Source organism: Terrapene carolina, unplaced genomic scaffold, assembly GCF_002925995.2.
Source record: "Terrapene carolina triunguis isolate 2854851 unplaced genomic scaffold, T_m_triunguis-2.0 Scaffold113, whole genome shotgun sequence".
In the NCBI taxonomy this organism is placed as follows: Eukaryota; Metazoa; Chordata; order Testudines; family Emydidae; genus Terrapene; species Terrapene triunguis.
Window position 1 is genome coordinate 14,126,775 of NW_020664464.1, and position 17,038 is coordinate 14,143,812.

The following is a 17,038-nucleotide window of genomic DNA, read 5'->3' on the forward strand; positions in this document are numbered from 1 at the left end:
CAATCTCTATCATAAAAGTTGAACTTACAAATGTAGGCTCTAAAGTTTTACATTGTTTTATTTTTGAATGCAGTTATTTTTTGTACATAATTCTACAAGTTCACTCAGTCCTGCTTGTTCAGCCAATCGCTCAGACAAACAAGTTTGTTTGGGGGAGGGAAAGCTCAGTGGTTTGAGCATTGGCCTGCTAAACCCAGGGTTGAGAGTTCAATCCTTGAGGGGGCCACCTAGGGATCTGGAGCAAAAATCAGTACTTGGTCCTGCTAGTGAAGGCAGGGAGCTGGACTCGATGACCTTTCGAGGTCCCTTCCAGTTCTATGAGATAGATATATCTCCAAATTTGCAGGAGATAATGCTTCCCGCTTCTTGTTTACAATGTCACCTGAAAGTGAAAACAGGCATTCGCATGGCACTGGCGTTGCAAGATATTTACACGGCAGATGTACTAAAGATTCATATGTCCCTTCATGCTTCAACCACTGTTCCAGAAGACATGCGTCCATGCTGACGACGGGTGCTGATCGATAACAATCCAAAGCAGTGTGGACTGATGCGTGTTCATTTTCATCATTGAGTCAGATGCTACCAGCAGAAGGTTGATTTCCTTTTTTGGTGGTTCGGGTTCTGTAGTTTCCACATCCAAGTGTTGCCCTTTTAAGACTTCTGAAAGCATGCGCCGTACCTCGTCCCTCTCAAATTTTGGAAGGAACGTCAGATTCTAAAACTTTGGGTCGAGTGCTGTAGCTATCTTTACAAATCTCACATTGGTACCTTCTTTGTGTTTTGTCAAATCTGCAGTGAAAGTGTTCTTAAAATGAGCAAAATGTGCTGGGTCATCATCAGAGACTGCTATAACATGAAACATATGGCAGAATATGGGTAAAACAGAACAGGAGACATACAATCCTCCCCCAAGGAGTTCAGTCACAAATTTAATTAATGCATTTTTTTTTTAAAATGAGCATCATCAGCATGGAAGCATGTCCTCTGGAATAGTGGTCGAAGCATAAACGGACATACGAATGTTTAGCATATCTGGCACGTAAATATCTTGCAATGCCGGCTACAAAAGTGCCATGCGAACGCCTGTTCTCACTTTCAGGTGACATTGTAAAAAAGAAGCGGGCACAATATCGCCTGTAAATGTAAACAAACTTGTTTGTCTGAGCGATGGGCTGAACAAGAAGTAGGACTGAGTGGACTTGTAGACTCTAAAGTTTCACATTGTTTTGTTTTTGAGTGCAGTTATGTAAAAAAAATCTACATTTGTAAGTTGCACTTTCACAGTACAGAGATTGCACTACAGTACTTAGTATTTTTCAATTCACCTCATACATCTCTTTTGTTTGCCATTTTTACAGTGCAAATATTTGTAATAAAAATATATAAAGTGAGCACTGCCAACTTTGTATTCTGTGTTGTAATTGAAATCAATATATTTTAAAATGTAGAAAAACATCAAAAATATTTAATACATTTAAATTGGTATTCTATTGTTTAATAGTGTGAGTAAAACTGCGATTAATCACGACTAATTTTTTTGAGTTAACTGCGATTAATTGACAGCCTTAACTCAAATCCTTTAATTATTCATTACTGTATTTAACACATCCCCAACCTTATTGCAGGCTGTTCCAAGTTGTGGGGAGGGCAGAGTAATGAAGTCTGCACTTTTATGGGGAATTTTTAGCTGCAGGAGATACTAAAAGTGCAGGTAGTGGCTTTAGCTGTTAAAGATAAACACAGAACACAAGCAATCTCCCATATGGCCTTTTGAGCATTTACAAAATACACTGTATGGAAATTACTTAAGTGTTGTGTCCAAAAATGGTCTTGGAATGAAAACATTTAAGTCTCATTCTGTTTGTAAGTTTTAGCAAAGTTTTGAAACAACAAACAAATCCAATTGGTTCTCTGAGTAGGTGAGCATGGTAATGTTTTGTCTGCACACATCAACCTAAAGCTAACTGCTAGTGAATGTGTCCTAGATGCAGGTTCTAAACATATATCCAGCAGGCAAAAAACCTATTGATTCTTTATTCATGTTCAAGAAAAAGCTAGCAACTGAAAATTCCAAAATATTTCAACAAAAATTTTGCTTTGGTCAAATGAAATGTTTTGTTCACCCTGGGCTAGATTCACAAAACAGCCAACGGAAGAGGAGGCGGCAGCTCCCTTATAGCATTCAGCCCAGCGGTTATGGTGCTCACCTGGAATGTGACGCACCCCAGTTCTATTTCCCCCTCTGCCCGATGTGCAGGAGGGATTTGAACAGGGTCCCTCACCTCTCAGGGGAATGCTGTAACTACTGGCCATTGGGGTAGTCGGGGATGGGTGTCTCATTCTCTCCTGTTGAAGCTTTTAAAATCTGTATAAATAATTAGTCACTGGGGCAGGAGGACTGGAACCTGGGTCTGCCACCTCCCATGTGACCAAAAGCACCCCTGTATTCACACCCTACATATTATTGTAATGGTCTTTGTGCAAAATATGAGGTATCATTTAAAGACTAACACCACAATGGTCATCAATACCCTTCTGTCATCAATATCCTTCTGTAACATATGAACAAAATGCAAATTAAGAGTTATGGATAAAGTGAAATTGTGACTACACTGTGTTTACCGGACAAATCTGGGGGTGGGAGTAAACCCATTTCTCAAAGACAAATAGGCTGACATCTCTAGCCAGTTGTTATCAAAGTTGATTGGCAATCACTGGTCAAGTAGCCATTCTTTGGCAGCAAAGGGGAGCAGGAACCAAACAATCTGCATTTTAGCAAACAACAATGTGGAACCTCTTTCACCATGAGTCTCCAGGTCTCCTTCCTCACAGCTGGAATGAACTTTATCTAGGGATAACCCCCAGGAAAATGCATTTCAAAGGGTGACTGGACTATAAAAGTGAGGGGCAAACACACCCCAGATTCTCTCTCTATTACCCAAGACAAAGGAACCAGCCCTTTGACTTTGAGGGAAGATTCTGACCTGAGAATTTGGTCAGTCCTGTTGCTGGGACCATGTGTTAAGGATTTTACCTTTAATCAAATATAGCTTGTGAAGTTTTTGCTACTGGGAAGCATTTCATCTTTGTTATTCTGATAACTATTTCTGATTTTAATATCTTATACTTGTACTCATTTAAAACCTCCCTCTTGGTACTTAAATAAACGTGTTCTATTTTTAATCTAAACTAATCCGCTGTTGTGTTTAAATTGAACTGTTTGGGACCTCCAGTTAAAATAGCCAACTGTTGACTATTGACCCATTACAGGAGTAATGGACCGTTAATATCCAGACTGTCCAGGAAATGGCTGGACAGCGCAGAACACACGTTTTTGGGGAAATTTGGGTCTGGGAGTTTGTTGGGGTCACCCTGCAGGTAGTAACCAAAGCTGCTGGAAGCCAGCGTGTGACTGGTGTGTTGCTGACAGGTTGCTGGGGTCAGAGCTGCAGCTATACACACAGACACTCAGGGTGTGATCTGCATACTGTTAGGGTGTTTGGCTGTTTGTCAGTGGTCCTGGTTGCACTGGTTTACAACAGCAAAGCATTGTGAGGCACCCAAGATTGCAGGGCAGGCACAACCTCTCACTGGTCTGGATTGCCTGGGTCTTCCACCTCCCATGTCAATGGCCTGACCGCTAGTCGACAGAGCCATTCTAATTCTCTTACTGGCCCAATGAATAATTAATTATTTTTATACAAGTGGAACAAGAGATTGAGAGAGGCCTGCCCAGGATATCCCATAGCCCAGTGGCTAGGGCACTCTCCTGACAGTGGGCGACCCAAGTTCAAGTCCCTCCTCCACATCAGGCAGAGGGGAGAACTGAATGAGGGTCCTCCCACGTCCTTATGAGTGCCCTAACCGCTGGGCTAAAGGTTGAAGGGGAGATGGAGGCAGCACATGCTCCCCACCCCCTTTTGTGAAAGGTGCTGAAGTCATCTCTGCCCCCCCCCCTCAAAATATTGTTCAAAACCATGTGGCAAATTCACATCTAATTCACTAATAGTTTTGGATCAACCAAAACTACATTTTTTGGGCAAATAAACTATTTGCCTGACAATTTTTCCCCTCCTCTACATAGGACTATGCAAAGCAGTATATGGTTATAAGACTGCACAAAAAACCTTGTACAAATGTACATATGGACAATTGATGCACTAAATTCTGAATGCCTTATGCAATTTTTACTCCTGCAGAGCATTTATTTATGGTAGTAAATATGATTATGTGGTAAGTTAAATTTATGGGATTGATGAAGCAAAAATGTGGTAAAAAGTGATTAAAATGCTTCCCTCCCCCCTTGCAGATTTACAAAAGAAACTTGCAAACATTTCATACATTTGAGGAAGAAAAATGACATAAGAAAGGAAAGAAAGCAGAGCACCAAATACTAGCAAAATGAAGAGCTAATTCCTTTTCATTCTATGTAAGCATGTATGACATTCAGAGAATCACAAACAAGCCTATGCTGACCACAGTAATGTAACAAGGAAATCATATGGAAAACAGATATTACTTTTAAAACTTATTTGTAAAGAATCATATATTATAAGAAATATTCATAAAAAGGTGCTTTAATTCTCTTCCTGTAACCTTTAAATAAGGAATACAACATCCCATGAATAAAGGCCTTAAAATAATGATTACATGCGACATAGCAAATGTGTCCTCAGCTGAAAATTGGAATTGCTCTCCCACTAGTTTTCTACACCCTTTCTACCTATTTTTAGGCACAAGCACTTTCTGAGCATGCAAATAATTTATGCACACAAATTTGTGTTTCCTGAGAATGTACTGCAAATGCAAATTGTTCGCTTAACTTTACATACTAAATTAGGTCTGCAAGACAAGTCTGTGTTGATACGACTCTCATTGAAAAAAAAAAAATATATATATATATATATATATATAAATAAATAAATAAATAAATAAATGCAACCTCCATGCAAATTAGTAGACACAAATCTGACCAAACAGCCTATAACAGTTGAACTACCAAAGAATGTATGAGTTTCTTAATTTCCTACAGCAACCATGTCTACTAAACACAATAAAAACTTAAAAACCTAAAATTAAATAGTTTTAAATTAAAAAATATTTTTTTTCTGCTCTCAGCCACATAAAATATCAATATGTGGAATGTTAATTGAAAACACTTTCACTATTAACCTTGAAAATGTTCTCAACATTTTTGTTTATATCATCTTACTATTAAGTTTGTGAATATGTTCATTTGGCACATGTGGACAAAAGCTTAAAGAGACTGTTGGGTTTGTTTAGGATTTAATATTAAAATAATCATTACAAAATCCAAGAATAGATATGTTTACAGTGAATATTTAGATAGAAATAGAAATAAAAATAGTTTTTAGTTTGGAATGTTACATTCACTTGTAATATCACAACCCTAACATTGTAATAGTTGTGCTAGTGCACTGGACCCAGAAAATGAAACAGATTAGCAACTCACTGTAGTAACAAACGTGAAGTTATTTATTTTCACTGCCAAGCTGAGTGAAATACAAGTAGACAGGAAAGAGCATGAATGGGTAAATATGTATTAAATCTGAAAGAATTTTTAAAATCTAGCAACCTAAAAGGTATTATTAGTAGAAAAAGGCAGGCACTCTTAAAATATACTTTTTAACCTAATAAAACATCATACTGTTATAAACACTGACCTCTTTATATGCAGAGCATAGATATATTATGTTTAGATTTGATAAGATTTATTATGGTCGTTTGTCATATACCAATGTGAATCTTTTCATGATGAAGAGGACTTCAAATCTTCATCATGAAAAAATTCATGATGGTACACCGCTACCTCGATATAACGTGACCCGATATAACACGAATTCAGATACAACGCGGTAAAGCAGTGTTCCGGGGGGGGCGGGGCTGTGCACTCCAATGGATCAAAGCAAGTTCAATATAATGCGGTTTCACCTATAACGCGGTAAGAATTTTTGGCTCCCGAGGACAGCGTTATATCAAGGTAGAGGTGTATATGGCAAAGATGAATTAAAAACAAAACAAAAAACCCCCCAAAATCTCCACCATAGCTAGTTCGAAGCCCAGTTGAAACAGGAAGAGGGTTGGTGTCAGATTGGTGGCTGACCATGAAAACTCACCATAAACTGACACTACGAGTCCTCAGATGAATCAAGAAAATGACGGGGTATTCTACAAATGACGCACAGTGCCCCAAGTGCTGAGGATAGAAAAGCCAATGCAAGGAGAAGTGGTGGGATGTCATAGGAAGACACGTTAGCATGTGATGTGATAGAGACTGTGGCACTGAACAGAGCACCTTTTAGGGAGAGGACTCAGAGTAACTCCCCTTTTGATGGGGTTAACACAAGGAAGAAGATGGCAACTTCAAATGAAAGGCCAAATTCTCTCCACTATATCATGAAAACACAAAGGCTGAAGACAGAAGTTTTCTGCTTCAATTCTCACTCCTGTACAAACTCCCCCAGAGATGCTGCTCCATGTGTTTTCTACAAGCAGGGGAACTGGCATTTTCCAGCTCAGGTCTTTGGGTCTATGTGTCTGTGTGCACAAACCCAGTAATCCAGCAAAACACAGACATGCTATTCCAAAATGCAGATACCTGCATGTATCACAGTAATTAAATCAGCAGAGGACCACTGCAGTTAAAATATGAGCACACATTAATACTGCTTTGTAGCACGTATGCCTGTTTGGAGGGCATTTTTACAAGGAGGCAGAATTTGGCCCAAACTGGTCCCATCAAAAAATAGACTAATGATCCTAGTATGTTTCCATTATAAATCATGCAAATAGATTATTTTCCAAGCAAGAACGTGTAAAATAGCTCCCAGGGTTAAGATATTTTCCTACATGATATGATATCTGCGACATTTTCTGTAACTTAAATTAAACAAATCATTACCTGCTGGAATAAAGCAGAGTTCCATCACGTTGATATTGTTCATCTACATACAAAGAAGAAGAAGAAATAGTGGTTGCTAAGGAAGCTGCTTCAAATAGAGATGGAGTGCTTGGCACTAAATCCGGACGGTGCCGTGAGCTTAATACTGCATAGGAGAAAATACATATGTTTTACTGTATATTCATTTTTAAAACTAATTTCTAATACAACTACCAGGGAAGTTATTGTTACTCCTGGGGAAATTCTGCACCCAAATAATTTAAAATCATGTGCATGATATTTTAAAATTCTGCATATTTATTTGTCAAAATAACAATCACAACAGTTTCAATTATTTTGGTAATTTATTTCAAAATACCTGTCAGCAAGTATGTCTTACAGTACAGACAACGAAAAAGATTCAGGAAATGTTTTTTGGTAAATAGTTTCCTTACTAGGCATATTAATACAGAACTTTAAGTAATAATTCATTTAAACTTCAATACAGAAATATATTTCCTGCACCCCTCAGAAACAGTGCAAAGGCTTGGGGGAGTCAGGGGTAATGGAGGAGCTGAGGGAGAGCGAAGTAATTGCTGGGAAGAAGCCTGGGAGTGAACTTGGAAGGTTGTTGGGTGTGGGAAGTATGGAACAGTTTTTTTTTGGTGGGGTGTGGGGGGGAGGGATTGTTAGCGAGTTGGGGAGCCTCTCCCATGCAGATCCTGGCTGACCCCCAGCCTCTCCCATTCAGACACATTTGCCCCTGCCCCCATGTGTCCCTGCACCCCCACTCCCATTCAGTCCTGGCTCAGTGCTGTCCCTCCACTAGCTCCTGTGCCCACACCCCAGTCTGTCCCCCCACTAGCCCTTCTGAACCCCAGTCTATGTGCCCCTCTCTGTCCATCCCCCCAATATCCCGTGCCTCCTCAACTGGCCCTCCAGGCAAGGCACTATGAGGAAGGCAGCCACTGCCCCTCCTTCGCCCCCTCCCCAGCTGGCTGCCCTCTCTTCTGGTGCCACAACAGCCCCTGGTGGGCAAAAGGTGTAATTGCAGCATCTCCCCAGCAGAATCTATTTTCTGCAAGGTGGCATGGGGGTCTGCAGGGGACATGAATTCTGCATGTGCACAGCAGCGTAGAATTCCCCCAGGCTTATTATATTATATTCTATCAGTAGCTAAACAACACACATGCATACGGTATAACAATACTAATTTTCCAGAAGCAATCTAACACATTTAACTGATGACATTAATAGTTAATGGGGTCTAGTCAGTGATGCAGGCACACTTCCACACCCCTGTAAGCCTCTTTAAAGCCAAAGAACATGCTTATGCAGCTAGCCAAGACATTTATCATAATCTAGGTTCTCTATTTTGAACAACTGTGGCACTGATACCCAAGGTTAGCCATTCCCAAATATTACCTTCTTCATCAAGGCTGGAAAAGCTTTGTCCTTCAGTAAGCATGTCATGCTTTTCATCCTTCCAATCTTGGCTAACAGCAGACACAATTTCTTGTGATGTTGCCTTTAGGGCTACAATGGAACTGCATCGTCTCTTGGAAGGAGAGGACTTTAGAGCTGCATTAAGAAAAGAGTGCAATGAACAAAGCTGGTGAATTATAATGTTTTACTCATCTTTCACAGAGTGCATATAGTTTTACTATCTACAAACCCCTTTCTAATGCAGATCAAGAATAAATCTAGATAAGAACATTTTAATATATACCAGTTTTATTCTACGGAGTCCATATTAGACATTGTCTCTCAAAGTCTCAATTGAGTTTTTATGGTCTTTGGGCAAAAAAGGCTACAAATGGGATCTGCCTGTTAATTGTTTTGACATTTCCTACACTGCAAGTCATAACTTGAGTATCTGCCTGTAAAAGTCAGAGAAAAAGAACAGAATGCAGGATAATGAAAGGAAGAAGAGAAACAGTGATTGAGTAAGCAAAAAATAATCAAGGCTTTGGGCATTATCTGAGGATTAGGGACAAACTAAGATTGTTTATAGCCTGAGGACATAACTGCTATACTGTGAAAATATTTATCCTGCCTTATGATTTCCACTGTAGTTATGTACATCAATATATGTTTTGAATAAAACAAACATTTCCAAAATATTACTGACTGACATATTCGCTAATGATGTTATGCAGCTGATTCATGAACATTCCTGATGGTTTATAATGCTGAGCCGGACTTGCCTTGAATACACTGGCATACTAGACAAACACAGGATCAGATCCTCTCCACTATTACTCCCCAAAATTTGATCCTTTGTCAATGCAATTTCCTCTCCTAAAAGGAGGTCAACCATTTCTGTTTGTGTGTTTAGTTCCCAAATGCATTAGAGCTCCTAGACACTGCCTGCAGCAACTCTCACAGAAAAAGAGTTCTGGAACAAGATAGATACCAGAAGAACCAACTGCATACAGCTAAAAAGCTGTGACACTCTTGGAATGAGGAATCAGATGCACAGAAACTCAGCACCAAAGACCCAGAGCTACTCCAGAACCCCTAGAGAGGATGCCATAGGCAATGGCTATGCTAACGCTGAACTGGCTCATCCCTAACACGGTCCCTGATGATCACTATTTTTTGTCTGTTTAAAAGGCCAGGTAAACTCTTGTTCTGTGTATTGAACACTGGGGTGTGACATTGTAAACCACAGATTTGTGGTTAAGGCGCTGGAGTAAAACTGCTTTCCTACCATGTAAATAAGTTTTTCTTCCTACTGTGATCTCCCTGCATTGCAAAATGAACTATGGGACTCAAACCTCCATGGACCCACAATGGTGAGCAACAGAATTCAGTCCATCCCATCTCATGATGGCTAACACATTTCCTTCCAAGGACCTTGACTGAAAAGGCCCCCTAATCTCCCATCCATTTCCCAAGCCATCCTCCCAAAATGAGCTACTGACATTGCTAGAGCTCCAAAGCACTATGTTCATACAAATAAACAATAATAATCACTGAAGTCTTCTAGGAGTTCTACAAGCCTTACTTCTTCACACAGGATGCCACAAGACCAAGTGCCAGAAAGAAGCTTCCTATAGATGGTCAGGTTGCTGCCTTTACAGTGCTTACAGCCTCCGCTACCCTGAAAAGCTCAGGGTTGAAACTGATCCTCATCCATAGGGAACTTTGCACTGCCATTAGGATTGCTGGGATGACCAATGCATAATTATTTTAGAGAAGCTACCTGTCCTAATGGAAGCATATTAAATAGCTTCTCAGGATTAGCTGGAAGCGAGAGGATAGCAGGGTAAGATCAGAGACCCTTACCATAGAACACAGCAGAACCTCTGGTCCCTCTGCTGGATCCCTAGTTGATCAGAGGATTGAAAGTTTTTAGAGACATTCTCAGAGGAAGCTAGCAGACTTACAAAATTTGGCTAAATCGGACATTCTGAATTATTTATTTTGCACAAAAATGAAAATGTCCTTAAAACCTTTAATCCATATACAAGTAGATACACAGTCTTGTGTCAAGAATAAACCATGAAAAGAACCATCAGATACATCCGTTAGAACTTTAGATATGATTAGTTTTGAAAAGAAAGAAGATGGAAAATTATGATAACTAAGAAGAGCGAGCCCAAAAAGGGATAGAAGGCAAATACTCAGAGTCTTTCAACCTAGTCACCAGCAATATATGGTCTTCCTGGGAATAAGACAGGAGCAGACTGAGAACAGACCGAAGTCTGAGAGTAGCCCAACTAGTAACCAATAAAAATGAATATTCCAAGCACAGTCACACTGTAGCCATAGGGAAAGGAAACAACACTGTTCCATGACAATGACTTATCAGAACGGGCTCAAAGATTTACCATTAATTTGATCACTGTCACCCTTAACCATTACTACTCAAAGATTCTCTTTCCTATTATCTCTCTCAATTTCAGGTTACACTACCTCAGATATATTAGCTTACGTTTCCCCCATGCTGAATCACATTTTATTATTCTCATTGTCTAGATCCCTTTGTCAGGAGAAGGTAGGGTTACCATATTTAAAAAATAAAAAAAGAGGACACTCCACAGGGGCCCTAGCCCCTCCCCTTTTCCACCCCCCGGCCCCGCCCCAACTCCGCCCCTTCCCCAAAGTCCCTGCCCTAACTCTACCCCCTCCCTTGAGCGCCCCGCATTCCCCCTCCTCCCTCCCAGCCACACAAAAAGGGCTGCCCGAGCGCTACCGGCTTCACGGTTTGCTGGGCAGCCCACAGAGCCTGCACCCCCGGCCGGCACTTCCCCAGCGCAGCTGGGGGCGCAGGGTCTGGAGGCTGCCCGGCAAACCAGGAAACCGGTAGCGCTCGGGCTTCCGGCAGCCCCTGCCTCCGGACCCTGCGCCCCCGGAGCCCGGGAGGGGAAGTGCCTGGCTGGGAGCACAGGGTCCAGAGGCATGGGGGCTGCTCGGTAGCGCTCGGGCAGCTCGGCTCTTACAGAGCCCAGGAGTCAGGGAGCACAGCAGCCCCCGGCGCCTGCTCTAAGCTAAGCCAGGGAGTATTTTTCCCGGACATGTTTGGCTTTTTGGAAATTCCCCCCGGATGGGGGTTTGATTACCAAAAAGCCGGACATGTCTGGGAAAAACCGGACGTATGGTAACCCTAAGAGAAGGGCTTTTAATTGTGCATTTTCCCAGCACCTCGCAAAACAGAGCCCTGATCTGGGCTGTTAGGTACTCCCATTAATGTATGATAAAGGTCACAGAATTTCATGAGTTCAATCAGATCATCATCCTCCACATTGGATCTTTCCAAGCATAATTTTTGAATTCTGGTCTGCTGGAGAGTAATACTATTGTCTTTAGATCAAATGTAGATGAATAAAGGCCAGTACAATGTCAAAAATATTGACTTCCAGTGCTGGAATTTTTAATAAAAATAAAACCTGAATTGAACTTTTGATGGAAAGAGCCAGTAAGAACATGGCTTGCTAGAATCAGATTTTACCAGATAATCTCTTTATCTTATAATGAGCTAGTGACGGACCAGTTTTCATCTGTAATTATATACAACCAAAATGGCTTTAATATTATGTAAGCCTAAATCTTCCCGAGGACACAATTACAAGTGAAAAGCTTATTTAACTCAAAGAATTTAAAAAGGTATCTGACATTTTCAGCTCTACCATACCTAAGGTTAATGTGAAAAACTTCGAGGGCCAAATCTTCAAGAGTGACCTTTAATTTTGCTCCTTTTTTTTCAATATTCAAAAGATAATGAATTAAAACTGCATTCAAAAGTAGAGGCACGGTGTGACCCCTTTGAAAACATGGCCCATGTTGGCTCCTTATACCTCTCAGACCACACTATGAGTAAAGATTTAGACAAGAATACTGCTAGAAGAAAGGAAGACTGATGCTAATCCCATTTGCTAGACACTGTCCAACCTGCCCACTTATGAAGCATAGGCCCCAGGTAAATAATAGTATATGATCATGTAATTAAAGATTATAATATAAATGTATATGCACAAGAATGCAGAGTTAAGACTGCACCCACAACCTTAACTTAAGCATTTCCTGACTTTTGAGTGCTTCAATTTGCTGCCTTAGCATTGTTTTTATGGCATAATATGTTTAAAAGAAACTACTACTCTGCATTTCTGCAGCTCATTCTAAGGATTACAAAGAACTTTATAAACACGAATAAACTAAACAGCCCAAGACCCCTGTGTGCTGAGGAAGTACTTTTCCCCCCACTGAAATGAGGTGTTAAAAGGCTAAGTGACTTGCTTGTGGTCATACAGTAAGTCTATGACTGAGTAAAGTGTAGAACTTTGATTCCTATTTCTATGCTTCAACCATATAACTACTACTTCCCTTTTATGTATTACTAATGGTTACTTACGTTATAGTAGCAACTGCCCTGATCAAAATTGGGCCCTATTGTGCTAGGCAGTGTGTAAGCAGAAGGTAGACATGATCCCAGCCCCAACCAGCAAGACCAGTCTTCTTCATGTACACCTTGTCACACTTCTATAAAGATGCTTTTCAACTTTCTTATTAGCATGGGTTAGACTTGGACATTAGTAAATATCATTAGATTTGCAAGACAGCAAAGAGAAAAATCATCTATTTATTTATAAAATCAAACTGAGGGGCCTGGTTGCTTTCTTTTGCATATAGCACATTCCTGAAGTGAATAATTTTAAAGAAAAATTCAAGTACTATATTGTAGCTCTGGTCCAAAATTTAGATTTTGATCACAAGTATTTAAAAACTTAACAAGAGAAATGTTTTCATGAAATTACATTTTGAAAATATGTCAAGATTTTTTTTTTTTTTTTACAAAAGCCCTTCAGTACTTAAAAACAAAAACATGAAAAGAACCAGCTTAATTTCACAGTCTAAGCTAAATGAAGTGCAAGAAGCAAACAAGCAGTACATGTAGGGCTTCTGTTTTGGGGGTTTAATAATTTCATTTTTCTGGGTTTATTTTTTAGCATATTTTGAGTTTTATATAGATGTCCAAAAATTGGAGATTTTCATGGCTCTCTCTGCATATACTGTAATGAGTACTGTATATGATATACTTTACAGCATACTACTATAATGAATAATTTCTTTGTAATGGTCACTAGTGCACTTTAATGTAGTGCTGAGAAACGTTTAGTGCACACCAAGAGGGTTTATATGGACCAATTAATGCACAACACATTAGAGCACTTTAGAAATCACACCCCTCATAGTTCGCATTACTACTCTGTGTAGACAAGCCCTTAGTTACAAGTAACCATTTCTGGTGTTTTTCTTGTAGTTATTGGATACACACCTATTTAATTTTTTTTCCTTGGGATATTTTATCAATGTTCATTAGTTAAACCCAAAAAGATCAGAAGCCCTGAGTAAAAGAATTTCAAAAGATCTTAATTGAAAACGAGTCTCCTGTTTTTGGTCACAAACATAATGCATAACTATTATACAAGAATTAAGGTTGAGTTCAAATCAAATGTACAGTAACAGTAATACATTAATATAAAAATTATTTCAACAAATTCTTAGAAAATTATCAAAGTCAAGGACTGCATTATTTTATGGGCTCAATGTTCAGTGTGGCTTACCAGGAATAAGGATTTAATAGAATCTATATTAATTTAACCAAATTTGAATACATGGAGGTCAGACAGCAAAATTTTTCTGGAACAATCATGGTTCATGAAAATTTGGAACAGCAACCCAGACTGGGTACACATAATCCAAGGGCCAGACTGTCCCTCCCAAGCAGTGCTAAATTTGTAATGAAAGAGGCGAGGGGACTCAAGCAATTTTTTTACTTTCAAAAGTGACATAGCAAGCCTAGAGGTGCTTGGGTTATGAATGGCTAAGCCCAGAGGTGCCAGGTCTCAGCCCTAGTACAAATTAACCACTGCCTCCAGGGTTAAAAGCTGTGAGAGGGCACTTTTTGCTTGTAAATCTCCATAAGAAATTCCTCCAAGATTTTCCCGCATCATCATGTTCACTCAACCCTTTCCCCCTACGTGGAAAGCCCTTTGTAGGGCCCAAGGGGGTGGTGTCCGAGAGGCGTCCTCCATGTGGGGATCTAATTAGGGAGAATCTAGGTCTAAGATCTTAGTAGCAACTTTGGAACAACATATGCCTTAGGAACTTAATTATAACATATGCCTTTTTAGCTTGTGTAACAGGGAGATCTGTCCCCTTTAAGGAGTAGTGGGGATTGGAGCCATCCAACCTGTTTCATGACATTGCCTCTTTAAGGAATAGGTGTTTAAGGGAGCAGCAGACAAGCTTGGAGAATCAGAGCCAGATGGTAATCAGGGAGCTACCTCCTGAACAGGATAAAAACCCAGCCAGTAGCGGACTACAGGAGATAGAAGAGCTTCTGTGTAGCGGGGTTGGAACCCAAACACCAGTAGGCCCGGGAAATCTGCTTGAGTCAGTACCCAGCCCCATGCAGGAGGGCTGAGGAATCCCTTAACCAGGGGTTCAGATTTTAGACTCCAGGGACCAGGGTTGGATGAGGCCTGTGGAAAAGACTGTCCAGAGAAGCCATGGTTTGCAGTGTGACTGACTGAGCTCCCTGCTTCAGGTAACTGGAGGAGAAAACTGGGAACCTGAAGCCCTGGAAGGAGGATGAAATTGGAAACCTCAAGAGGGAAGGGTTTGGGCCTGATGGGCCAACGGAGATTGCACTTCATAAAGACTCAGTAAATTGAACCCCAGGAAGGAGAATGTTACATTGAATACTCTGGGCAGTGAACAATTACTGGGAGAACTAGGAGGGAACTGAGGGTGAGGTGCCTACAGGGCCAGGCAGTGCCACAAGGGGGCATGCTCTGGGATTGGACCCTGTCACAGCTTGACCGTTTCATTTTGAGCAATGGTAGGGAAGAAATTGAGTACAGCAGACTTGGAAACAAATCACTTTCTTCCTCTGGGACATTTGCAAATTCTTTTGTTTCTCTTGATAAGTGTGCCCAGACTAGGATAAAAGACCTGCTGTACTCTGTTTGGCAGGGCTGTGGGACTATGGCAATATTAATTTGTTCTTCTCTTTATGCAGCACAATTTGGAATCAAGAAACAAAATATCTGATAGTTATTTCTCAAACTTTTACTGAAATCCAGGTTCCCACACCCAAATGGAAGGTAATTACTGGAATGTTATTTGTTCTACTCTAACTTTCTAGGTCTTCCTAGTTTCACTTCTTGTCTGGTTAGAGAGAAATGGGCTCTCACATCTTGTACTTTTGAATGTTATAGATACTCCTGCTCTTTTAAGTCAGAGAATCCAGTGTCATTTCAGTGGGTAGGGATGACGGTGATAAATGTGGTTAATAAACCTTCCAGCAACATTTTAAATTTAATTCAGCAGAGTTTCATTGCTGCCTGCAGTACTGGTGGCGCTCTCTGGTTACACACATCTTTGTATCCTTAGTGAAGTATTTTTGTAATCTTTTTGGTGCTGCTTTCTCATTTCTGCCCAACTAACTTCTAGTGACATGCCCATTAATCTTGAAATGAGTTAGATGATTAAAGAAAGAAAAAAAAGTTGAAATGGGATTTTAATCACAAAGAGGACAGAATTTAATAATTTAGACACCTCCATCTTTCCAGGTTCTCAAAACCCATTTTTGTTCTGCTAAAGCACAACAGAAAAGGAATCGGAGAAGGTCCATCCTTACCAAACTTGTCAGATTTAGGGCCCAATCCTTCAATCTTCATTTATGTGACCTAGACACATTCAGGTCAATGGGACTACTCATGTGAACAAGGGTTGCAGGATAGGGTGTTACCTATTAGCTCTAAATACCCTTGACATCATTTAAAAATAAATCACAAGTGTCCTAATTCCAAAGATACGGGGAAAGCTCCTATTGGCTTCAGTGATCGGAAGATTTGGGCTCTTAGTGTTTGTAAAGTGCTGTGAGATCCCTAAATAAAATATGCTATTCTACAGGAGTGTAAAACACTATAAAAAAAACAGAGTATGAAGTTATCCAGAGGGCTTACAATGACAAACCCTTACCTTGAACTTTTTTGAAAACCCTCGAACTCATGAACTTTAAAAACCTGTCTGCATAAAAACTTGGTCTGTGGACTGAAACAGTGTCCTAAAAAGACAGAAAAGGCCTTAAAGTTACACTCTTCATATACAATTCAAAATGAAATGCGCAAGAGAAAAACCTGACATATTTTGGGTAAGTTATATCATGCCCTGTTTGGGAATTCATGCAAGGAGATCTAGGATTTTGCCTTCTCAGAGGTTACTGTATAATTACTCCTCTCCTCTGCCACCCATTTTATTTCACTGTAATCTTGATAAAACACCGTTCTAACTATTTTAAGCATTCAAGATAATTTAGAAATACCCCTTTATAATTTATTCTATTCATATTTTACAAAGTCTTGCTCATATTTAAAAATGTGTCATTTCCCTTTTTGGGTAAAAATCTCAACAACTGAAGGCTCAATATTCAAACATGGGTGCCCTAAAATGACCAAATTCCTTATCTGAATGCTTTAATCAAGCACTGATGGGCACTTAAAATGGCAATATGTCTAAGCACCCATTTAAGCACTAAATACCGTGGGGCCAAATTCTGCCCTGCATTACATCCTTTGCAATTGGACTGATGTTGATTCAGGGCACAATTTGAATAGTTAA

At 40.1% G+C, this 17,038-nt stretch overlaps 1 protein-coding gene across 1 annotated transcript in view; it reads right to left on the reverse strand.

Annotated features, from left to right (window-relative positions):
- Positions 1-17,038, reverse strand: part of PIP5K1B (phosphatidylinositol-4-phosphate 5-kinase type 1 beta) — a 112,459-nt gene that overhangs the window by 31,929 nt on the left and 63,492 nt on the right. The window contains exons 10-12 of the mRNA XM_026652390.1: positions 16,400-16,484; positions 8,330-8,485; positions 6,926-7,070 (exon numbers count right to left, since the gene is read on the reverse strand). Coding sequence (XP_026508175.1) covers positions 6,926-7,070; positions 8,330-8,485; positions 16,400-16,484 — 386 coding nt within the window. The remainder of the gene's footprint in view (positions 1-6,925; positions 7,071-8,329; positions 8,486-16,399; positions 16,485-17,038) is intronic.